The sequence below is a fragment of the Prunus mume genome, linkage group LG1 (genome assembly GCF_029339155.1).
Source record: "Prunus mume cultivar Tortuosa linkage group LG1, ASM2933915v1, whole genome shotgun sequence".
NCBI classification, from domain to species: Eukaryota; Viridiplantae; Streptophyta; class Magnoliopsida; order Rosales; family Rosaceae; genus Prunus; species Prunus mume.
This window is the reverse complement of record NC_142698.1, coordinates 10,555,515-10,580,507: the sequence shown is the minus strand read 5'-3', so window position 1 is coordinate 10,580,507 and position 24,993 is coordinate 10,555,515. Positions and strand designations below refer to the sequence as shown.

General features: G+C 35.3%; 3 protein-coding genes across 5 annotated transcripts; all 3 read left to right on the top strand.

Annotated features, from left to right (window-relative positions):
• The first annotated feature begins 3,950 nt into the window (after positions 1-3,950).
• On the top strand, positions 3,951-9,302 carry LOC103335338 (Rhamnogalacturonate lyase family protein). 2 transcript variants are annotated; one of them, XM_089043116.1, is made up of 17 exons: positions 3,951-4,156; positions 4,367-4,487; positions 5,282-5,351; positions 5,482-5,603; positions 6,041-6,091; positions 6,183-6,302; positions 6,398-6,517; positions 6,595-6,730; positions 6,837-7,007; positions 7,100-7,255; positions 7,339-7,445; positions 7,534-7,624; positions 7,744-7,885; positions 7,997-8,153; positions 8,369-8,485; positions 8,570-8,696; positions 8,788-9,302. In XM_089043116.1, exons 2-17 carry the CDS (start codon positions 4,378-4,380, stop codon positions 9,025-9,027), a joined length of 2,037 nt encoding a protein of 678 aa, XP_088899242.1. In that variant the 5' UTR covers positions 3,951-4,156; positions 4,367-4,377; the 3' UTR covers positions 9,028-9,302. The 2 variants fall into 2 exon arrangements, with proteins under 2 accessions (XP_088899242.1, XP_008236572.3); XM_008238350.3 differs by lacking the exon at positions 3,951-4,156 and adding an exon at positions 4,267-4,291.
• A 7,482-nt stretch (positions 9,303-16,784) lies between these two features.
• On the top strand, positions 16,785-19,404 carry LOC103335323 (8-hydroxygeraniol dehydrogenase-like). 2 transcript variants are annotated; one of them, XM_008238335.3, is made up of 5 exons: positions 16,785-16,946; positions 17,048-17,161; positions 18,094-18,607; positions 18,778-18,931; positions 19,013-19,404. In XM_008238335.3, exons 1-5 carry the CDS (start codon positions 16,849-16,851, stop codon positions 19,219-19,221), a joined length of 1,089 nt encoding a protein of 362 aa, XP_008236557.2. In that variant the 5' UTR covers positions 16,785-16,848; the 3' UTR covers positions 19,222-19,404. The 2 variants fall into 2 exon arrangements, with proteins under 2 accessions (XP_008236557.2, XP_088897848.1); XM_089041722.1 differs by having other exon boundaries at positions 18,778-18,943; positions 19,017-19,154.
• Positions 19,405-20,425: 1,021 nt separating this feature from the next.
• LOC103335314 (putative mannitol dehydrogenase) lies at positions 20,426-24,701 on the top strand. Its single transcript, XM_008238329.2, has 5 exons — positions 20,426-20,588; positions 20,821-20,934; positions 23,284-23,797; positions 23,909-24,062; positions 24,261-24,701. Exons 1-5 carry the CDS (start codon positions 20,488-20,490, stop codon positions 24,467-24,469), a joined length of 1,092 nt encoding a protein of 363 aa, XP_008236551.2. The 5' UTR covers positions 20,426-20,487; the 3' UTR covers positions 24,470-24,701.
• The last annotated feature ends 292 nt before the right edge of the window (positions 24,702-24,993 follow it).

The following is a 24,993-nucleotide window of genomic DNA, read 5'->3' as shown; positions in this document are numbered from 1 at the left end:
CTAACTGTAAACAACCGATTTGCTTATTCAACAAAAAGATACACCTAGTCGGGGAGAGTGTAAGGAGATTACCTCCTGGCCCTCACCCTATATAAAAACTTAACCAAAAAAAACTAAAAAAACAAATTAATGCAATGCAACAAAAAACTAAACTATTTAAATCTAAAACTAAATTAAACTATTAAAAAACTTAAGATGCATACATTTATTTTAGGAAAAACCCAATAGAAGAATACTTATTGGCCTTAGATATGAGAAAATGCTACCAAGAGAGAATGTCCAGACTCAAGAAGAAGCTGCAAAAGATAATGATTTGGGACTGTCGACTATTGCACACCGAAAAGGAATTGGCTGCTTACTTATATTGCTTCCCGGCCTTTTCTTTTAAGTTTGACTGAGCATATAACACGCTCTTAAGTTTGGGTAGGCATGGGTTCACACCATTACACGGGATGGGTAGGAATAGCTTTGCTTACATATAGTTTTTTTGGTGAAAAATTTGAGTAGGCAACTGCCTACCTGCCCTTGCTGTAGAATCGCCACTGTCTATACATGTTAAATTAACATGTTAGACATGTACTTTTTTTTTTTTTTTTGACTAAGTGATATTCTTTACTAGTCTAACGTACGAAGAAGGGAATCAAAATCAGGTTAGACGGGTACTTCTTACTCCAACATTTTTTAAGAGAATCATTCTTCAATTTTATTTTGAGAGACTGAGGGCCCAAAGACACCAACAGACAACTTGGGGTCTCCCACTCTCATAACCTTCCAACGCGGGAGGCCCAATAGAGGAAAGGCGAAGATACTAAAAACTTTAAGACCAAAATATCTAGGCCCATCAAACTTTTATTCCATTCGAGATTTGTTGTTCAATAAAAAATTGACTAAAATTAAAAAACACACACACACACGTACATAACAATACGATGTTGTCGTTTAGCTGTCAATCTATGGAAAAACTGTCATGCAAGACAAATCGTAAGTGCATGATGCATCATGATTCCGACACGTGGCACTACTTTAGTATCACGAGACTCGATCAAAACTCGTAAATAGTAATTAAAAAAGCTCATGTCAGCTCCCAATGGATTCTTGAGCACAACACCCCTTTGTCCTTGGGGAGTAGGTTTGCTCCAGAAGCAGCTTTGGTAAGGAAAGTTCTTCAAAACCAAGAAGATACTTATTTTAATATTGTTATCGGATGTCAAATCTATAATATTTTGTTTGGTTGAAGAAGATTTTGGAAGTATTTGGTAACATAAGTTACAACAAGAGCACATGGGATGCGATTAGGGAATGTCTTATTGGTTAAGTACGAGAGATTAAACAAACAAAATGTCCCATAAAGTAGGTTTAGGATTTGGAATTTGGAATGAGACATTTGGGTTTTGTAATCTTATATAGTATTAAGATAAGTTAATTAGGTACAAAGACATAATTGCAAGTCAAAAGGAGCTAGCTAGCTAGGGTAAAACCAAATTAGTTGTTAATGATTAAACTAGATTAGCTTAGGAGTTGGTAGACCAATCAAATTAACTCATACTCTTCAAGGATATTGAAACGAAAAAAAACAATTAGTGGCAAGAAGTGAAAATAGAGATATCAAAATACTATTTGTATTATATTTATCGACTCTAAGTCTTTAATAGAGATGGACTCCACTAGTGTATACCGAACTCATCTGTATTAAAAGGTAATCAACAATGTAATTAGTAAATATGGTACTCACCTGTATTAGATTGTGCAAAATGCAAGCGTTAATATTCCTCCATAGACTATAATGAAAAAGCGACCATCTTTTCCTGTCCTTCCACCATATATAGAAACAATGATTAATCAAGCTTCCTATCTTTATGCTATACTCTTTTGTCTCTGTCATTTGGGGTACACCATGTAATTATCAAACCACCATAAAAGAAAAAAAAAAAAATACATATTCTCTCGCATGCAACATTTGCATCCCAATACTGTTTAACTTTTGTTGTCTTGTTCCTAGAATTCTACATTTTCAAAAGTAAATTTCTATTTGAGGGATTATATATACATGGAAGAGGCAAAAAGTAGTGGTTGAAAGCATAGTGTGTTCAGATCAATGTCACGGGCGGGATGGTCTTGTTTTGTGTGTGTGGGAAAATGTACGTGGCTGCCATGTTCAATGTGGTTTGGAATCACATGAGGGGCGGATTCTTTTTCAGATTTGTTGTTCTTGCCCTGGTATGTGTCACAGGTGGGTTCTCTGTTGGAAATTAACATCCATCATGGTTTGGGTTTATTTTTATTGAATTTTGGTATGAAAAATTGGGGTGCATGTACATTGTTAACAAACATTGAAAGTTTGTAAGGAATTTTTAGCTCAAGCGATTTGAAGTTTCGATCTGTATACTCTCGAGGTTGTGTTTCCTTTCTCATTTTCCTAAAATCTGTAGGAGAAACAAAGGTGAAGGCTTATTAACCAATAATTATTTGAAAAAAAATAAAAAAAGGAAAGTTGAAGGCTTAATTTGATCAGTGCCCTATTTCCTTATCAAACAAAGAATTCTAAATAGGAAACATCTTGATCTAAACGATTAGGAAAGGTTCACATGTCCTCAAAAGATTAGGAAAGGTTCGAAAAAGGAAAGAAAAAAGTCTAGTCCTAAGGGGAGTAGGATTCGGAGGTGACATTGTTTCTTAACTTCTGATTTTATTCTGGCAAGAGTGCTAAAATCTATCGTTTCTTAACTTCTGATTTTGTTCTGGCAAGAGTCCTAAAATCGTTTCCAAGTACAAACAAATTGCTTTTGCGAGGTACGCTTTCTAACGTTATATTCTATATCATATTAAACTCAGTCATGGTGCGTTCTAGAATGTAAGATGTAGTTGTTTAGCTGTGGGGTTTCTGACATGGTAGAATTTTTGTTGAGGGAGCTGGTATTGATACTTTAAAAACGTCATCCTGCACTCATTTTGTATAAAAAGATAAGATAGAAATTGCATTCCGAGAAGTGTATGATTACTTTTTTAGAATGATAATAACTGTTCCTTTTATTAATCGTGTACAATTCGAATTGAGTTTCCATCTATCTTCTAGTGGTTTGAAAACTGAAGCATGAGACTTTGTGAGTTGCCGTTTCTTCATAGTCTACTTAAAAAAACACAAACGAAAGAAAACAGAAGTATTTCTGAGACTTTTTTGTGTGGAGAAATTAGTATTTCTGAGACTTCAACTTCAAAGAAAGAAAACAGAAGTGTTTCTGAGACTTGAACTTTGACGCCAACACCCAACGTAATCAAACTTTGACGGCCTAAACCCGTCGTCCAAGCAAACTTTGACGGCCTAATCAATACATTTATTACAACAACGAGATTTGAAAGCGCACGTCTTGAACATTAGGTTGAACCATTAGCATGTAATTATAAGCTAATGGAAGATTAGTATCTCCTGATTAGCTGATGATTACAGTGTATTTGAATGTTAATCACTTCCTAAAAGTTAGGCACCACTTGCCACCTTTCTTGACGCCCTCCAAAGGAAAATCAGCCGTCAGCTTGCTCTACCAAATACCAACAGGCAATTATAATAATTTAATTACGGTATGGCCCTTAACGAAATTTGTCAAATTTTGGTATAACAGCACAAACAGTTCCGGAAAAATACACCCCATCATCAGAAATTCAACCATATTAGTACTGGAATCTGAAAATTTGTCAAAAAGTTAGCACAAAATTCTAGAAATTTGTCAATGATTTCAGTTCACCTTACCATCCTAAGCCCACATAATATTTCCCCTGGACGAAATTACCCTTTCCTGAATGAGTTGGGAGAGTAGGCGGGTTGCCTTAATTGAAGCAGGTAATTATTGGGATTTCAGCACAAAATTGGGAAAATATGTAACATGCCAAACAGGAAAGCAGATCTCAATTGTCCACCTGCGGTTATATATATGTTTGCACGTTTTTGAAGCCTTAAGGATCCAAAAAGGAATTTAGTAACGACCAGAGATAGAGAGAGAGAGAGAGAGAGAGAAACAGAGAGGAGAGAGAGAAAGTACACATTCTAATAAGATAACTTGTTCCTTGTCGCCCTCCATAGTTTTTCTTTTGCTTCCAAAAGACGGCCATCGATATAGGAGCTTAGCTAGCTACAACTCCATATAATTTTGCGTGAATCAAGGTACATCCGATATTTTTGGAATTTTGCTTAGTTGGGTTGCGATTAAATTTTGGTGTAATTACCACACCATGCAGGAGTTTGTTGTCATGTATCTTAATTTACCATATGGAGCTGTTGTGCTGCTTGTGTATTCATGTAATAAAATACCATCGCCTTTCTCTCAAAAGTATGCATGTCTTCTGATACCTCCTGTGAAAATTCAATCTGCAGGGTGGTTGAAGATGTCATTTAACCTAAAGCAATGGAGCTGGGTTCTTGGGTCATTCGCAATGCTTGCCTTGCTTTCCTTGTCCCGTGACGATCACGGTTCCGTGAGGACCACCCCAGTAAGGTTCGTCCTCTATCCTTTCTCTTTCATTTTTCTTTGAATTCATGTTCGATCATCATATTATAGATAAATTCCAATGCATAGTTAACAGGTTAAAGAAATTCTCAAAAAATAACAAAAAAAATAGGTTACAGAAAGCTCTGTCTGCAAGATAGAGCTTGCATTGTCGTTTTAATGGCGATGAGCTCTGAGTTGCTAACGTACGTCTGCAAAAGATGGCCCTTGAAATTTTTTCTAACGTCTCAAGTATTCTTTTTTTTTTATTTAGCAAAAGTATTATTATATTATATTAAATGCTTTTAATATGTTGATTTCCCAAGAGTTCCGTATTATTTTTCTTTTTCTGTGTTTTTTTTTTCTCTGTCGAGGACTTCAACAAGTCTTCATCAACGTATATACTTTCTTGCTCTCATTGGAGCGCCTATCATGGTAACTGTAAAGAATTTTATGAGTCCTATGAATGAACCCCTCCCTTTTCAGATTAGTTGTCTTCGTCTGTCTCGTGAGTCACACGTCAAATATTTTCATTGACACCTATATAGCCTATACGATGTTTGTAGGCCCACCATGTTTTGCCTTTAACTTTCTTGCAGTCTTTACCAGAAGGTCACGGTTAGTACTAACGACTCACAAGACAACATATATGCTAATCATTAAAAAATTTAAATTAAATTAAACATAAGAGAACATATGTATTCACACTTCTAATTCGGGTTACCGAGAATTCTTATGTATAACGGAATTAATAATTAATGAGAATTTTTAGTGAAATATATTTGGTGTTTGTTTAATTGCAGAAGAGAACTAAGGAGCATTTCTAAACGAGATAATACGTACAATCAGATGCTATCGAAGACTGATAATCAGGTAATTTTATTGGTTATTCAAAGCTTTTTTTTTTTTTTTTCACATCTGAATTTTCTCAATATCTGCATGAAAGCTATCTCTATTCTATATTGTCAAAACATCATGTGACTCAGAGGTGATTTCTTTTTAGGTGGTGCTTAATAATGGCCTTGTCCAACTCACTTTTTCTTATCCGGGAGGAGACGTCATTGGAATCAAGTACAAGGGAATTGACAACTTGCTTGACATCAAGAACCAGCCAAGCAATAGAGGGCAAGCACACAAATTCCTTCAAACTATTTTTGAATAAAATTATTTGTACTAGGAGATTCATTATTATATTCAATATAGGGGCCCAAATTATAAAAACACCGTATATAAAATGGACTTTAAAGCACACCAAATTCCATTTACAACATATGAAAGAGACTTCAAACTTCCTATAAATTATAAAACTACCATCAATTTCTTAAAACAAGTCTAACCTCAAAACCTCATTCAAAAAACCCTCACTAGGACATCAAAAGTAATTTAATAATCAAAATTAAATTCAATAGAACCAGCTGCCTTTTTTTGGTTTTTTAAATGTTTGTTTATAGAAATTAAATGGTGTAGATTTTATTTGTATCATTAGTGTTAAGAATAGGTATATGACTAAATATCTCACTGTTCACGAAGTCTATAATCTAATTTGCAACTTAATCACACAGGTACTGGGATCTTGTCTGGAACAAGCCGGGAGAAAAGGGTAGTGTGGACAAGTAAGTACTCTTGCTTCTTCCCTTTTATTCATTTCATACTATAAAATGTTACAACTTTTGACTAAAAATTATGTACATAAATCACGTGCAGGCTACAAGGAACAAGATTTAAAGTTATTTCAGCGACGGCAGACCAAATAGAAATTTCTTTTACTAAAACCTACAGTCCTTCCCTCGGTAACGCCACAGTTCCCTTGAATGTTGACAAAAGGTATGTTCTTAAACCTTTTCAGTTAGAAAATAACAAGTACAGACTTTATGTTGGAAGTTCTCTCAAACTTTTGCATTAAACTTTGCTACGTACAGGTACATAATGCAGCGCGGTCGCTCTGGGTTCTATGCCTACGCCATTTTCGAGCGCCTCAAAGGGTGGCCGGAGGTGGATATGGATCAAATTAGAATTGTTTACAAGCTTCAACAAGACAAGTAAGTGTAAAGGGCGCATTGTGTTGGATTCTAACAAAAAAATTACAACTTACACTAATTATTGTGTTCAATTGCAGATTTCGGTACATGGCTATATCTGACGACAGGAAAAGGGTCATGCCAACAGCCGATGACCGTGCAAATGGTCAGCCCCTTGCCTATCCCGAAGCTGTTCTTTTAACCAATCCCAGCAATCCTGAATTTAGAGGAGAGGTACTGGCATATTATCTATCCCAGCAATCCTGACTTTGAGTATAAAGGGATTCTCAAAATTATTTTACTTGGGTATCTCGTGACATAATAATTTATGATTTTGCAGGTGGATGACAAATACCAATACTCAAGTGAGGACAAAGATAACAACGTCCATGGTTGGATTTGTAAAGACCCAGCTGTGGGCTTCTGGATCATCACACCCAGTGATGAGTTCCGTACCGCTGGGCCCTTCAAGCAGGACCTCACCTCCCATGTGGGCCCAACTGCCCTCTCTGTAAGTCCACCCATCTAATCTCTCTCCCCACCCGTATGTATCCGTATCCATATTTATGAGTGACAAAAGCTAATTATTTATACATTTTGCAGATGTTTGTTAGTACCCATTATGCTGGGAAGGAAGTTGGAATGACATTTGAAAATGGTGAGGCATGGAAGAAGGTTTTTGGGCCAGTCTTTATCCATCTCAATTCAGCTCCAAGCTCAAATGAATATCTCACACTCTGGGAAAATGCTAAAGAGCAGGTATGTATAAATAATATTTCATCTTTAGGCAACATTTATGCTACTAGTAATTTAAATTTATAATGACCCAAAAATTTTCTTAGTTGGTTGAAGAAGTGCAAAGATGGCCATACAATTTCACTCAATCAAAAGACTTTCTCAGCTCTGATCAGCGTGGATCCGTTGCCGGTCAATTACTAGTTCGGGATCTGTACGTGTTAATTCCTTCCTTTTGTTTTTATTTTTGGTTCTGGAAGTGTAAATTTTTGCATAAAATGATCAAATTGTTCTTGGTTTAGGTACAGGAATAAGAAGCTTATTTGGGCAAGCTCCGCTTATGTGGGATTGGCTGCACCTGGAAATGCAGGATCATGGCAAAAGGAAAGCAAGGTAATTTGTGACACCAAATCCGTTCGGTAACGTTGTTGTTTTTCGGGTATTGTTTGTTTACCCGAAAAACAAAAACATGTATGTCTAAGGTGATAACCTTACCTTTTTTTTTTCTCCAGGGTTATCAGTTCTGGACTCAAGCCAACAAACAAGGTTATTTCCTCATTAAAGATGTTCGACCTGGGAACTATAGCTTGTATGCAACTGTTCCTGGCTTTATTGGGGATTACAAATATGAGGCTAATATTATAATTGAACCAGGTAAGTTATCTATTGACATCTTTCATTGCCTTAAATTGGAAAGAAAAGAACGAACAAATATCTGTACCATGAAAACCAATTTTAACATTACTGAGTTTTAATTATATGCAGGAAGTGAAATTAAGTTGGCTGATCTTACTTACGAACCTCCAAGAAATGGCCCCACCCTGTGGGAAATCGGCATCCCGGATCGATCAGCTGCTGAGTTCAACGTACCAGATCCGTCTCCAACCCTTATGAACCAATTGTACACCAATCACACAGAGAAGTTAGTTCTCATATAAGCCCTCCTAATTCTTTTTAATTAGAGGGTCATGTTCTTTTGTGAGATAGTTTGACACACTCTTATCAAATTGTCAATTTGGATCGCACATTATAATTAATCTCGGGCAGTCAAACTATCTAATAAAAGAACATTTCCTTATACTTCAAATAGAAACTAAGCTATTTGTTTATACGCTTAACACATTGCATTGCTTACAGGTTTAGGCAATACGGCTTGTGGGAACGATACTCAGATTTATACCCTAACCATGATCTCATCTACACCGTTGGTACTGACAATTACCCTGACGATTGGTTCTTCGCTCATGTGACCAGGTACTTGTTTTTCCTTGGACATAACAATGCCTCTGCTTTATTAAATTTGTAGGTCCTGTTTCTCAAAATTTCGCACTACTACAGGAACACAGGAAATCAAACGTATGAACCGACCACATGGCAAATTCGATTTCAACTTAATAAGGGGGCGAATCCTGGAAGTTATACACTGCAATTGGCATTGGCCTCAGCCACTAATGCAGAAGTGCAGGTATTGCTTGAATCCCAGAAAATGCTAATACAAGGTGCAAGTGATATAGTGTAGTTTTTGGCTAATTTTTTGTTTGACGTTGTGTTCTTAGGTTCGGGTTAACGATTGGAGCGCAAACCCACCTCATTTTACAACAGGGCTAATTGGGAAGGACAATGCCATAGCAAGACATGGAATTCATGGTTTGTACTGGTTGTTCAGTGTTGGTCTACAGAACGATCAGCTACAAGAAGGAAACAACACCATCTATCTTACTCAGTCAAGACACAAGACAACCTTCGACGGCGTCATGTATGACTATCTGCGATTAGAAGGACCTCCTCAAGAGTGATGCATCAGTTATACTTCCAATAGACAGGTAGTGACATATAGAGGTTTCTTTCACGACAAATTATACATTCATTTACCCTGATGTAGATATAGTGTAAACAGGCCTCAACTACAGCAACTAATCATACGAAAATCAATCCCATTCATAATTTTTTTGTTTCTGGTCACAATAAGCTTAGAAGCTAGGCAAAAGTCATTCCATTCCTTGTATGTTTAATAAGGAATTCATGTTATTGATACTAATGGTGTATATTTAATAAAAGGGTTTTTTATGTCTCCACTACTTTATTTCTTTCAAACATGACACTGCACAATAGTACCAAACATTCTTCTGTATCCTCCAACTTTCCATTTGAACTTACTCATCAGACAGGGAAAGCAACAAAACCAGAATGAAAGAAACAAAACAGAGAGTACAAAAAATAAGCTTTGAATCAATTCTCTGTTATTCATATTCAACCATCTGTTTGATACAAGTCCTGAAACTGATTATCATAGGTAAACAAATAGATTAAAGAAAGGTGACTTTACTAACCTCAATTTATCAGGTCCAGTTGTTAAAAAGAAATACTAACAGTCCTTACCTCCTAAATTATCCCGAACGGGACTTAATCTTAACAAAATTATGGTTGGATATGCATATAACTTGTCATATAATTTTGGTATAATTTTGTTTTGGTCAGAAAAATGCCGGCCATCGAGAACGCACAACCTTTTGGCATTCCCATCTCTGTCTACATGCCTTTGAACCCAAACTTGTGGTTTCAGCCCTGTATCAACTCGTTTTCTACCAGCTTTTCCTGCTTCAATGGTACGATGAACTTGTATTCGAAAGTCACGAAACAAAATTTCGAAGCACGCAAGGGCATTTCTCAAACTTTGGCGGATCAATTACAGTTTTCCTGCAGATATACGTACAAGCCAGATCGGCTGCATGGACTCTCACATAAGTATTTTGGTAATTTTACTTTGTCTCCAAGATAACAATGTTGAAGGGAAATGTGGAGAAGATTTTGGGGAAGTGTAGAAGGGGAGAAATGAGCCGAAGCAGGAGGGAGAGATAGAAAAGAAGGTTCCTCGGCTTGTACTACAATTAGCTTGGGAAAAATGAGTACCATCAATGCCACAAGTTTCCACATTGTTAAAACAAATTATATATGTCTATGTCGTTTGTATAAAGTTTTCCTCACTCTGAAACTATGTTGTATTTTTTAAGGAAACGTTTTTGTCAAATTTATGTTATTATACTCGTTAACTCTGTTCCGACCAAATGTATTCCGACAAAAATCAAACTAATGAATGATTCATATTCATAATCTTACTTAACTAACTAATTGAAGGTTGTCTTGTCTTTCATGTGCATCACAAGCTTTTTGTTGGGATTTATCTGATCTTCCCGACTTCCATTTTTTTTTTTTTTAATATAATGTTTTTGTGTGTGTGTGTGTTGATAGGTTCTTATTTCTCATGAGAGGTTATGGTCTTCTTTGTTCCCCCTCACCCAACTATGTGTACCCCTTTATTTTATATTTAATAAATTTCTCACCTATTGTTAATGTTATCTAAATAATAAAAAATTCAGTTTTGCAATATAATATCTTATTTGCCATATAGTCTGTCCAAAGGTTTCAAAAGACATAATAAATTTTAGGTTTTATAATTGTTGGAGACGTATAAAGGCTCAATATGAGTTGGTATTAAGCTATTGCTCACAACGAATAGCATTAATTATCACAACACATGTTTTTTTTTTTTTTAAAAAAAAAATACAAGCAAAGGGATTTCTCACACACACACTACCAAAATGTCACAGATGTTCAAATATGAGATCACTAATATCTAAGTCAATGCCCTTGGCTATCACCACAAAAGTTTGTTTAATTTTTCAATTATACCCATATAAACTAAAATATAAAAAGAATGCATTTAATGCTGTATTGTAATTTTGAATTGTTAATAGGGACAATATGGTAATGAAAAATGTGTATTTAATGTTGGTTCATTTTTCCAAACTTTCTCCCTACTTTCTCATGTGCAAGACAATGATTTCTCATGTATGGACTTACCAAACATGGGAAAATAATTGATTTTTCATCCCCAAACCTCCTTTCCCATGAACCAAACGGGGCCTAAGGTTCATCATTTATAGCCCATGGGTTTCGTTTAGAGAGTTTTTTTACTTCTGTCGACATTTTTTTTGCAAGGAATGTTACCATAATTGTAGATGATACAAAAGGATTCAACCCAAATCCTACTCTCGATTCATTTTTTATAATGAAGTCATTGATGGCATATTAACGGAAGATAAATTAAAGATGGAGAAAATGACTATCTATGTTAAACTAAAGATTGATTATGATTTGTAAAGTTATGAATGATTGTATTATGATTGAAGGATCTAAAACTAGGAAGTTTATATGTTAATGACTAAAAAATCCAATTTCGAGTATAAAAAAAGAGATTAAAAAAGCCCATTACAGCACGACCCGGTTGGACTATTAAAGCCTAGCCGAGGGCAGGCCTAAGTATTGAAATTTTGGAAAAATGACAGCCCAGCCCGTTAATTTCATTTTGTTAATTGACGCTCAGCTCGACCCAACCCATTGACAAGCCCTAAAATACAACTACAATCAGCTTTCATTTTAGTTCAGTAGGCCACACATCAGCAAATAGGCATTACTCAGCGCGTGTAGGACGCATGAACCAAATGGTCCATTCCTCTCTCCTCCTTTTCCAGCTCTGGGGCCCGCCAACACAAGATGTAAAATTATATGTAAATTTTCATTATTTTTCCCATCTCACTTCCGACGGAGAGATTATAGAATAGTACAGTGGTGCTTTGTCGCGTGATATAATTTGTTCATGTGTTATAATATAAGTGGATATTTATTGATATTATTCTCTAGGAAAATATCAACCCCTGCTCGTCGACGCATATTATGACATTACATGTTTATACCACATAACCGTGCTATTCTATGATTTCTATGCACTATAGTTGACCTAAATGAATCTACATCAATATATGCCTCTGCATTGGAGAGGTTTTCGGCCAAAAAAAATGTAAATTTGGTTTACATCCTCTTATACACCTTTGCATTGGAGATGCTCTAATAAGCACCTTTGCATTTGGCACTAGTACGAATCTCTCTGTAATGCTATCAATGAGAATTCTAGAGTCTCTCCATTGGCAGCCCAAAGAAAAATATCAATTATGCTGAGGATTTACTAAAAACATTTGTTGTCAAGTATTTTCCTATGTGAGAGAAACTATCATTGGTTATTATGCATATTTAATACCTATATGAAGAAGAGGCCCGCCCGATAAGTTGGCAAGTTCCACTCACCTTCGGCCTTGTTCCCAAGCAGAGTGTCACCACACCCTTATCATTGGTCGGAATGAATGAGATGCTTCACAAACTCTTTCTTTTTCGGCAAGTCTATTAGAATTATTTAGGGGTGGTTGCGGTTGTAACGTGAATTTTTGTCTAAACCGCGAACCGACCGACTATTTGCGGTATGACGATAACCGCAAGTTCTCAAGCATTCACAAAAAATATGAATTCACGACCTAAATAAATAAATACACAACCTCAACTTCTCAAACATATTATAAATTCACAATCTCCTCAAGCATATTATAAATTGACAACCTAAAGAAAATTAAAGTTACAATTCCAAGCATTTCAATTAAAGTTATACTTCTCAAGCATTCCAATTCCAAATTCTTTAAAGTTACAAACCAAAAGCAAAATGCAAAGCAAAATGAATTAAAGTTACAACCAAAAAGAAAAATTCAATTCAAAGTTAATTAAAGTTACAATATAAAAGGAAAATGCAATGCACTAATGTTACACACTAAAGTTACAAACTCAAGTGTTGGTGGTGAGTGGATTTGAAGAACCCCGTTGTGTTGTTTAAGCACCAATGCTATCTACAAATAAAATAGGGAGTTTCACTAAAACACCCAAAATGGAGGTTGAAATTATAAAAAACCCAACACCCAAAACACTTTATAAACACACCCAAAACCCATCATTACACACACTCAAAACCTATTTATAAATTTTGGGTGTGTTTCTATGTTTAAATAGTGCTTGGGTTTTTTTATAAATACATGTCTAGGATTGGGTTTATTTATAAATTTGTAAATAAAATAACATAGTTTAGTACATTTTATTAAAAGAGTGGCTAGACTCCATCTATAACACAACACAACACAAAAGCAACAACATAAAAGAATATTAATAACATTAATGATTCACATATTCAAAACAACATTAACATATCCCAGAATTAACATTAACAGATTCCAGAATTAAGATAACAGATTCAAAACCAAGCTGAAACCAAATACAAAAATACAGAACTTACCCTTTGCAAAACCAAATGCTCCAAGCTTAAAACAGAAATCTCCAAACAGTTTCACTTCGGCAACAATCCCTGCAAAAATCAATAACCGGTTTGTCTTAATGGATCCAAAGACTACTTATTTTTCCATTAGTGAGATAGGTTCTGTCTGTAGGTATAAAAATAAAATGATGAATGTCTAAACTCTATAGCCACTAAAATCCCATCAACAAACTCAGTTCAAGGGTTTTGATTTCGATTGCCATTATAGGTTTGGTTTCTCTGACCTAAAAATCCCATCAAATTTAACATTACAAATTCCCAATTAAAATCTAAAACCCTATCTTTGAAACAATTAATTTCAGAAATTAGGAACACCATAATTTACCTCCAAAACTGGTTATAGTGGTGGCCGACGGGTTTGAGAGTGGTCAGTGATGGTGGGCGGACTGTTTGCCTAGGAACACCCTATCACCGAGAACGGCTGTTGAGCTTGAGACTGAGAGAGAGATAGAGAAGAGCTTGAGTTGGACTGAGCGTGCTTTGGAGGTTCAGTTGAGAGAGAAGAGATTGAGATAGATAGATAGAGAGAGAGAGAGAGAGAGAGAGAGAGAGAGAGAGAGAGAGAGAGAGAGAGAGAGAGAGAGATGGGTTTGATTCGGGTTTGTGAGAGAGAAGCGTATTTTCAGAGTTGAGAGAGAGAGAGAGAGTCGAATGAGAATCAGTGAGAGTGAGATCGCAATTGCATCTAACGGCTAGAGATAAGGCTACATACAATTAAATGGAAATAAGGCTGTAGAGTATAGCCGTGCGGCTATACTTTGCGGTTTATGCGGTAACCGCTGTATTTGAGTATCAAATACTCAACCGCTAACCGCAAATGCAGTTCGTTCTTAATACAAATGCGGTTCAGTTTACATGATTGCGGTTTTATTTCGATAAATTATCGGTTGATTTTTGCGATTTTTCGGTTTTTCGTCCAAAATGCCACCTAGAATTATTAACAAGTTTCGGTCGGGTACAAATTTAGCTAGCTTCTACCCAAAGACGCATATTCGTTGAATGTGTATATGTCACTTTATGGTCAAACAATTTCACTAGCAGCTACACCTAGGGGTGGCATTTTAAATCGAAAAATCAAAACCGCAAAACCAACCGATAATTTACATAATGAAACCGCAATCGCTTAAACCGAATCGCATTTGCGGTATTAAGAACCGAACCGCATTTGCGTTGCAGTTCTGATATTTGATTTTCAAATTACTTGCGGTTACCGCAAACCGCAAATATAGCCACACGGATGATGAAGTTGAATTTTATAAGGAAATAGAACATATGACAACTTGATAAGTAATTAGTTTATTTATACTAATGTTATTTATGCTTCTTCTTATAATAAAATGTACTACACTATGTTGTTTTATTTGTAAATAACATTGGTGCTCAAACAACACAACGGGGTTCTTCAAATCCACTCACCACCAACACTTGAGTTTATAACTTTAGTTTGTAACATTGGTACATTGCATTTTCCTTTTAGTTTGTAACTTTAATTAACTTTGAATTGAATTTTTCTTTTTGTTGTAACTTTAATTCATTTTGCTTTGCATTTTCCTTTTGGTTTATAACTTTAAAGGATTTGGAATTGGAATGCTTGAGAAGTTTAACTTTAATTGGAATGCTTGAAATTGTAACTTTAATTTTCTTAGGTTGTGAATGCTTGAGAAGTTGATGAGATTGTGAATTTATATATGTTTGAGAAATTGAGGTTGTGTATTTATTTATTTAGGTTGTGAATTTATATTTTTGTGAATGCTTGAGAACTTCGCGGTTTTAAACCGCTAATTCGCGATAACAAATCGCATTTTGCGGTTTATCGCATCAATCACCGCAAAACGCGGTCGGTTTGCGGTTTCAAAATCACCAAACCGCAAATAGTCGGTCGGTTTGTGGTTTGAGTAAAATTCGCGATTACCAACCGCAACCACCCCTACCTACACCTCACCCATCACGTCAGCCAACACAGACAGAATACTATATATACCAAGGCTTTTGGTGGTGATGTTTTCATAAACATTCCTGCGCCTTATTGTGTCCAAGTTTTTGAAGCATTACCATTACTTGTTTCTTAGTCTGTTATCGTTGTTGTTGTAATTATTTGGTACACATTGAATTTTGATTATAGGCTGCCATGGGCACGTTTGATGGCATCATTGACACAGTCTCTGCTGTGCATGCAATTTCACCCTTGATTGACCTTTTGAAGTCTCATGGGAAGCTTATTATGGTGGGTGCACCGGATAAGCCACTTGAGTTACCCGTCTACCATTTACTCATAAATACGTTTGCCATTTTATGCATTGTATTTCATGGAAAAATTTATACCAATCTTATCAAATTTTGCTTAGAGAGCCTAACATATTTAAATATGTGAATATGTAGGAAGGAAATTGGTGGCCAGTAATGCAGTTGGGGGTATGAAGGAGACACCATAGATGATTGATTTTACAGCAAAACACAACATAACGGCAGAGATTGATGTTATTTCAATGGATTACGTGAACACAGCAATGAAACGTCTTGCTAAAAACGATGTTAGATACCGATTTGTCATTGACGTTGGAAACACTCTAGCTGCTACCAAGCCATGAAGACTTGTATACTTCAATTTCAAGTCTCAATGTTTCATTGATATTGTATGTTGTTGGAAGTATATTTAATAGAATTATAAAACAAATAAAACTATGTTTTAATACATGTACATTTTATTTGTGACATTCTGGTCAATGCCTCCCACAAGCAAGAAGCGCAAATGGAAATGTAAAAGTGATTTTTACACCTTTAAATATACATCTTGCATTATGGATGTGATTTTGGCCAAGTCAATAGGACTCAAAACTTTTGGCAATAGGAAAAAAAATAAAAAGATAGCTAAATGATAGTAAATGGTAGACGTGTAAAAACATAAATAAAATGTAAAGGGTGAAATTGTTTAAATATATATATATATATATATATACATATATGTTTTAATAAATGATAGGACTCAACTCGAAAGAACACGTGTAAATATATATATATATATTATTTTTTTGGTTATAAAAATGATAGTTAGTGGGTTACCATTCCGAGTCGGAGCACTGTTTAAGGAAAGCTTTCTCCAGAAGGATCTTTACAGGACTGGAACCCTCGAGCCCTCTAAGGATGGTGCTCAAAGGCATTACCGAACTCGTGGACCTAGTCACTTGGGTAACACGTGGAAATATTTTGTTAATCACTTCACCCAACTAAAGTGGAAACACTGTTGACCAAAGAAAAAAAGAAGAAGTGGAATGGAAACACTAATATCATGCCTGCGGGCCCTACCACCCACTTTCAGTCTATTTATATCCAAACTTCGAGCTTTTCATGATCACTCAACATACTTTGTCTTCAGAGATTCGACACACTTGGGCTTCTCAGTGCGTCGAAAATGGCAAAGTCCCCTGAAGAAGAGCATCCTGTGAAGGCCTTTGGCTGGGCTGCCAGAGACGCATCTGGGCATCTCTCTCCCTTTAACTTCTCCAGAAGGTAAATATTCATCTAATTTATTTTCAGATTTTTAATTTATATATATAGTTTTTCCCCAATTTGTGTTTCCACATAATTTCTGTCGATATACATATACACAGAGCAACAGGCGACGAGGATGTGAGGTTGAAGGTGTTGTATTGTGGGATTTGCCACTCCGACCTTCACAGCATCAAGAATGAATGGGGCTTCTCTGTGTACCCTATGGTTCCGGGGTACGTACTATAACCATCAAACTACTTTTTATTATCCTCCTTTTGTATTTTCTTTTATTTTCTTCTCTGTTAATAAACATGTAAAAAGTAATTCATTCTTGTATATATATAAATTAAAGTTACATATATGTGTGCAAAACTTTTTCTTTTTGTAATTTTAATAAACTATTTATACATATTATATCAAACCGTGATTCGTCTGTCATGAAGTTATACAATCCATTTATTTTCATCTTTTACATTTGCTATCATATTTTATGAAAAAATGAACATGAGAAAGTGGCGATGATATTTTATTATAAAAAGCAAGTAAGTCATTAACTTGTTGGCGAAAGTGTGTATAGTTTACCCATCTATTTGTCTATTTCCTTTGAGCTTATGATTGCTGATTTGACAAGGTTTGACTTCCTTTCGCCTCATCCCTGGAGATGCTGAACACGAGTACACAATCTCAGCCAGTAGCAATATTTGGCTTAGTGGAAACGACAAGATTGAGAGTGTTGAACTTTAACTATTATTTTTTTGACACCTTTATCTTGGTACTAGTGTGATGTCATGCTTATTTTTGGACTTATACATGTATTGATGTCGTTTAGGTACAGCCTTTTGCTGAGTTTTTAAACATTTGAGGATTATTTCTTTTTCTAAGATAGTTAGCATTTGGATACTTCTGTATAATTTTAGTAAGAAAAGTAGAGGTGATCAGAATTAGCAATTCCTACTTTTGTAGAGAGATATCACATATGTAGTACATGAAGAAAAAAAATCATAGTGTCTCCGGGAATCTATGGGCAAATATTATAACTTGACGACGTTAATCTCCCACCATAATTACTCTTTATTTTGCAGTGAGATCCATTTGTAGTCTCGTTTTTTCAATACAGTACGAGTATTACCAGACCCCATTGGAATTTAAATTGGCTAATTTGCAGGCACGAGATTGTTGGGGAAGTGACAGAAGTGGGAAGCAAAGTGAAGAAAGTGAAAGTGGGAGATAAAGTTGGTGTGGGTTGTATGGTTGGTGCTTGCCATGCCTGCGACAACTGCAACAATGACCTTGAAAACTACTGCCCCAAAATGGTACCTACCTACGGTTCCGTTTACACCGATGGAACACTCACATATGGAGGCTACTCAGATTCGATGGTCGCCAACGAGCACTACATCGTGCGTTTCCCTGAGAATATGCCACTGGATGCTGGTGCTCCTCTACTTTGTGCTGGGATCACAGTTTATAGTCCCTTGAAATATTTTGGCTTGGCAGAGCCAGGTAAGCATGTTGGCATTGTAGGGCTTGGTGGGCTTGGGCATGTGGGTGTCAAATTTGCAAAGGCACTTGGGGCAAAAGTGACTGTGATTAGTACTTCCCCTAGCAAGAAAGATGAAGCTTTGAATCAACTTGGTGCTCATTCATTCTTGGTTAGCAGCGACCAGGACCAAATGCAGGTTAAATTTTCTAGCCAGTTTATGATATGTTTCCCTTTGTTGTTCTTCCTGCTTTTAAGTTTGAGAGATCGGATTAATTTTCATTAATGTATTTAATCAGAGGAATTAGAAATATAGTATATGCATAAATTTATATGCCTAATCCTATATATTGGGGTTTTCAATTGCAGGCTGCCATGGGCACATTGGATGGCATCATTGACACAGTCTCTGCTGTGCATCCCATTGTGCCATTGATTGGTCTTTTGAAGTCTCATGGGAAGCTTATTCTACTAGGTGCACCAGAAAAGCCACTTGAGCTCGCTGTGTTTCCTTTAATCGTGGGTAAGAATGAATGTATGTATGTATCTTGTCAATTATTTTGATCTAGACACTCTAGAACCTAAAATCAAAGTGTGAATACAGGAAGGAAGGTGCTGGCGGGTAGTGGAATTGGAGGCATGAAGGAGACACAGGAGATGATTGATTTCGCAGCAAAACACAACATAACGGCAGATATTGAGGTAATTTCAATGGAGTATGTGAATACAGCAATGGAGCGTCTTGCTAAGAACGATGTTAGATACCGATTTGTAATCGATGTTGGGAACACCTTGGCTGCTACCAAGTCTTGAAGACTAGGCAGGAGAAGAATGAAAATTCATCATCCAAGTGCTTGGAGTTATGCATTGCAGGGTTTGTTTCGTCGGTGTTTAATTTGATATCTCAAATAAGAACTCAAGTGCCAAAAACATTACTTGAATGTAAAAACAGTCACGTTGGCTGGGGATAACATCATAATTAAGTTCGTAACCCAACGACCTTCACTTAGCGTAAAAAATCCTCCACCAAAAGATTATTTTTAACCATACCAACCACTTAAAAAAAAACCAAATAACTGTACGACTTACGCACTCAGAAACTACTTCTTTTTTGGTTGGTCAGACACCCAAAACTATTATTTAAGAAAGTATTATTGCAACTTTTATTGTTCAATACATAGTAGTATATTTAGTAACGTTGCACGATATGTTATTGAATTATTCCAGCCAGGTCGTGGCACGTCTAATGTTTTATTATAATCGCTAGTCTTCTTCTTCTTCTTTTTAAATTAATCGGAATGGATGGTATAGTCAAAAATAAATATGAATAGACACTTTGTCATTTTGGCTCTTGTAGAGAATAATGTACCTACTGTCATTGAATCCCGGACCAATAGGACGTGGTACCACAAGGGCCGGTAGAATGTCGCTATTTTTATTTTATTTTATGAGTGATATTGGGGGAGAGGGTTCGAACACTGGACATGAGCTATAAGGGTAAAATGTTGTTATCGAAAATAATATGAGCTTGTTTGGAAGTGTTTCTAGAAAGGCTTTATGACAACTGAAAGCGTTTCTGACAATGTTTGGAAAAAATTTTAGAAGTGCTTATCGGTCATATAAACATTTTGTGGAGAAGCACTATTAAGTACTTTTGGATGTCTTATATATAAAAATTTCAACGTTTTTATAATAAAAATAGTTTTTTTTTTATTGAAATGCTTACGAGGAAAAGTGGTTTCTAGAGAAGTCAAACCAAACCAACCCAACTTTTAATTTTAGTTGAATTTTTTTGGAATTCTAAAGATATAATTTCAAGAGTAATCATCAAAAGATTAAATAGTCTTCTCTTTCCTTTACTGTTTTTTTTGTTGGATGATGACGTGCAACTACCGTATATATTTGAAATTTCCAGCTCTTACGTTGTACTTGTTATAAACAGGTCACCCAGGCAAGTGGACAACCCCTCTTTCTCACTATTTATACGTACCAAAGCTTTTAGTTATAATTCGTAAAGCAAACCAAGTCTCCACCTTATAGTCAAGTAACTCTCCTTATTAGTTTCTCTGTGCAACAAAAATGGCAAAGGCCCCAGAACAAGAGCATCCTGTTATAGCATTTGGCTGGGCTGCCAGAGACAGCACATCGGGGCATCTCTCTCCCTTTAACTTCTCCAGAAGGTGATAACTTGTTTTCAAATCCAGAAACAAAGGGGGCTTTATTTTTCAGATTTTTTCTTAGTACAAGCGATAGTCTAAAGTACAGAGAAGGAGGTTTTACACACACACACACTACCACAGTGCCATGGGGGTTCGAATTTGAGACTATTAGTCTGTATATCAAGGCCATTTTCAATCATCATTAACAGTATTGAAATGATATATATATATATATATATATATATATATGCAGGGCAACAGGTGATGAGGACGTGCGGTTTAAGGTGTTGTTCTGTGGCATATGCCACTCTGACCTTCACAGCATCAAGAATGATTGGGGCTTCTCTGTATACCCTATAGTTCCTGGGTAAGTATAATATCAAACTTTGATTATCTTCTCTTTACTTTATTTTTGGGTATAATGGATAGTTATGTTCCATAAAAATAATATTTATTATCTAATTTTTTTTATTTTTAATTTTTTTAAACATGAAAAAGTATGAATTTACCATATTATCCTCATTTAATTAATAATTTCAATTCTTAATGTTTGTTAACCAAGACATTTTCTAGTATTTTGAATGTTTTACAATTCTCTGCCTTTTGCTTTATATATATAGATATTATTACTTATATTTCATATGGATATATTATTAAGTGATTTCTAGTTGTGCCCTAGGACTTCCACCAAATTTTACATTCCACATATGAAATATATTGAATAAAATAATACGTAAAAAAATATAAGTCTAAAACAAAAAATTTGTATTGCATGTTGCTCTAGTATAACATAGTTTCTAATTTTTTTTTCTCCTTCAAAAATTATTTTCTTCTTGCTATTTTAATAACGGGGTGGGGATGAGGAACTCTTGGTTTTAATATTAAATGTACGAAGGCGGAAATGAGATTTTTTTTTTTCAAGAGAGTGGGTATAGGAACGTTATATGACATATTTGCACTATCTATTTTAGAGAACGGGTCATGCTAGGAAGACCATCTTTAGACATCACCTTGTGTATCATCTCTCTAATAGAGGTGGAACCCACCAATACACTGGAGTTCCACCTCTATTAGAGAGAGAGATGGTACACAACTTGGTATCCCTATTTATTAGAGAACAGATTGGTTTTGGGCTATTTTACTAAGAACTCCGAAAACATATATATTTGATAAGATTAGCATCTATGACAGTATGGATTAAAAACATTAGTAAATTTGGCTTACACCCTTCAAATTCAATTTGCCGTACCTAAAACCCTTCACTTTTTGTTCCTATAAATAATACCCAATTTGTATAAGTAAAAACCCATGACTAGGATCTAACTCAGCAAGTTACCTAATTAAGCATAAAATCTGATTTATTGTACTTTTCAGATTCCAAAAATACCCCCAACTAAGCCATTATTGCATTTTGTATATTAATATAGTAATCAATATGGAAATAGTTTTTAATTGGATTTTATATAATGACAGATGTTGAATTTGAAAAGATCTCCAAATGGTTGTAATGGATGTAAGAATTAATTTTGAAACATTTTAAAAAAATTTAACAATAAATTCAAATTTGGGTAATCGGTTTGTTTAATAAAATGTTTATGTTATTTTCTTTTTATGAATTATACATGACTAATAATTCACTTTATAATTGTTTATGAATAAAACTGTACATACTGATTATGTTGAAAAAATAATGTACCTATTACTTGTTTGTTTTATGAAAAATATAATTTACCTAGTATGAAAAGTGTACATAATTATCTATTCCAATATACCTACATTATACGACATCCAATATACCTACATTAATTTTAATGTACTTACATTACGATTTAGGTATTATATGTCATCCAATGTACCTACCATTTGAATAATATACCTACTACGAATAAAGTACCTATTATTTATCTAATTAATGTACCTATTTTTTTCTATAAATAATATAGCCTTTTTTCTCTGAATAAAGTACCTATTATTTGTTTTATTAAAAGCAATTTTTTTAAATGAACCTATTTTCTCTCTCCAAATAACGTACCTATTTTTTCCTCTAATAATGTACCTATTTTTCCTCTCCAAATAATGTACCTATACACATTTACAGGTATATTGTAAAATAATTTACCTGTGGGTAAATAATGTACCTATATTTTATATAAATTATTGTGTACCTATTTTTAATTATGAAAAATATACGCAATTACAAAGTAACTGATTTTGTTTTTTTTTTTTTTTTAAATAATATACCTATATTTTATATGTATATATTTATATTATATTTTTCATAGGTACATTATTGGATATGTAATTTACAGATTTTTTTTTTTTTTGTTTGCAATTTTAGTGGGCGAGATGTGAGAGGGAATGACAACTAAAAGAAATGGGGTGATTGATATGCTATTAATAGGGAGTATATTAATTACAATTATGGCAGTTAATGAAATGCTTGAAATAAAATTATAAATAAAATATGAAGTTTAGTGGCAACGATGTAAAAACATAGAAATACTACGACCTCTTATATCCTACTGGTCATTTAAATTTGAAATTGGATTCTACACATAGATTTATAGAGTGATGGGTATATGTCTAGGAAATAGAAAATATAGGAGTCTATATTGGACAAGCCCTAAAAACATCTAAACTCTTGCGATCTCCAGGATAAGTAAAAACGCAAAACAAAACAAAAAGAAAAGTAATTTAACATGGATGGCTGCATCAGGCACGAGATTGTGGGTGAAGTGACAGAAGTGGGAAGCAAGGTGAAGAAAGTAAAAGTGGGAGAAAAAGTGGGCGTAGGTGTGATGGTTGGTGCTTGCCATTCATGCGAGAACTGCAACAACCACCTTGAAAATTACTGCCCCAAAATCATACTTACCTACGGCGCCATTTACCACGACGGAACACTAACTTATGGAGGCTACTCAGACACAATGGTTGCCAGTGAGCGTTACATTGTACGTTTCCCTGAGAACATGCCACTGGATGCTGGGGCTCCTCTGCTTTGTGCTGGGATCACAGTCTATAGCCCCTTGAAATATTTTGGGTTAGGAGAACCTGGGAAGCATGTTGGCATTGTAGGCCTTGGCGGGCTTGGTCATGTTGGAGTGAAATTTGCCAAGGCGCTTGGGGCAAAGGTGACTGTGATTAGTACCTCCCCTAGCAAGAAAGATGAAGCTTTGAACCATTTGGGTGCTGATGAGTTTTTAGTTAGCCGTGACCAGGATCAAATGCAGGTTAACAATTATTTTTCTAGCCCATTTGTAATATATATGTTTTGGTATTGTTTAGGATCTTTAATTAGTTGTAATTGTTCGGTACAAATATATTTTGGGTTTCAATTGCAGGCTGCCATGGGCACATTTGATGGCATCATTGACACAGTTTCTGCTGTGCATCCGATTGTTCCCCTGATTGGCCTTTTGAAGTCACATGGGAAGCTCATTCTGGTGGGTGCACCAGAAAAGCCACTTGAGCTGCCTGTGTTTCCATTAATCATGGGTAAGCATAAAACCCCAGGATATATATATGTAATTTGACGTGTAGGATAATGTTTTCTTGTTAAACTATAAATTTGGGCGACATGTTTCGACAAAAATCAACATGATCAATATAAGCACATGATGTTTCCACATAATCTGTAAAGATAATTTTTCTTATTAATGTCTTATTAAAACTATTACAAACATGTGAGTGCAGGAAGGAAGATAGTGGCAGGTAGTGGAATTGGAGGGACTAAGGAAACTCAGGAGATGATTGATTTCGCAGCAAAACACAACATAACAGCAGAAATTGAGCTTATCTCAATGGATTATCTGAATACAGCATTGGATCGTCTCGCAAAAAACGATGTTAGATACCGATTTGTGATTGACATTGGAAACACTTTGGCTGCTACCAAGCCTTGAAGACTTCGTAAGGAGACTATTAAACGGAATGGTATATTACTGAATTAATGCGAATAATTAGTTGGGCTAAACGCCTTTATGGAATATTGCCTTCTTTATTTTGTCAGTATTTGATCTGACACATTGTCAACTATCGATTTCCTTGTAAAAAATATATCTCGAATAAAATATTAAACGCTAAATCATTGTAGAAAATATATATATATATATATATATCTTTCTTTTTTCCCAAGCGTACATGTGCCCAAATTCAGCAGCACCAATATAGCCAATCAAGATAAGCTAACCCGGTTCTGATCATCTCTGGACGGAACGAGCACCAAATCCTGGATATGTAGGCATCCGCTATTTGAGGTGCTTTCGGCTGTGATATGGGTGTGATGGAGTCTTTAGTTCAAGTACATTGCACCAGCAGTCAGAGGATGAAGGCTGCTCTCCAACCCCTTTTAGATACTATTATATCTCGTATGCATTTGCATGTCAAAAGCTTGCCATAAAATGGAGAGTGAAAGAGATAAGAGGGC

Bases quoted from the DNA above. Each gene is read 5' to 3' on its own strand.
- LOC103335314 (XM_008238329.2), top strand. From the start codon at position 20,488: ATGGCAAAGGCCCCAGAACAAGAGCATCCTGTTATAGCATTTGGCTGG. The intron at 20,935-23,283 runs GTAAGTATAATA...TGGCTGCATCAG, and splicing joins GTATACCCTATAGTTCCTGG to GCACGAGATTGTGGGTGAAG. The intron at 23,798-23,908 runs GTTAACAATTAT...TTTCAATTGCAG, and splicing joins GTGACCAGGATCAAATGCAG to GCTGCCATGGGCACATTTGA.
- LOC103335338 (XM_089043116.1), top strand. From the start codon at position 4,378: ATGTCATTTAACCTAAAGCAATGGAGCTGGGTTCTTGGGTCATTCGCA. The intron at 5,352-5,481 runs GTAATTTTATTG...ATTTCTTTTTAG, and splicing joins TATCGAAGACTGATAATCAG to GTGGTGCTTAATAATGGCCT. The intron at 7,256-7,338 runs GTATGTATAAAT...AAATTTTCTTAG, and splicing joins GGGAAAATGCTAAAGAGCAG to TTGGTTGAAGAAGTGCAAAG.
- LOC103335323 (XM_008238335.3), top strand. From the start codon at position 16,849: ATGGCAAAGTCCCCTGAAGAAGAGCATCCTGTGAAGGCCTTTGGCTGG. The intron at 17,162-18,093 runs GTACGTACTATA...GCTAATTTGCAG, and splicing joins GTGTACCCTATGGTTCCGGG to GCACGAGATTGTTGGGGAAG. The intron at 18,608-18,777 runs GTTAAATTTTCT...TTTCAATTGCAG, and splicing joins GCGACCAGGACCAAATGCAG to GCTGCCATGGGCACATTGGA.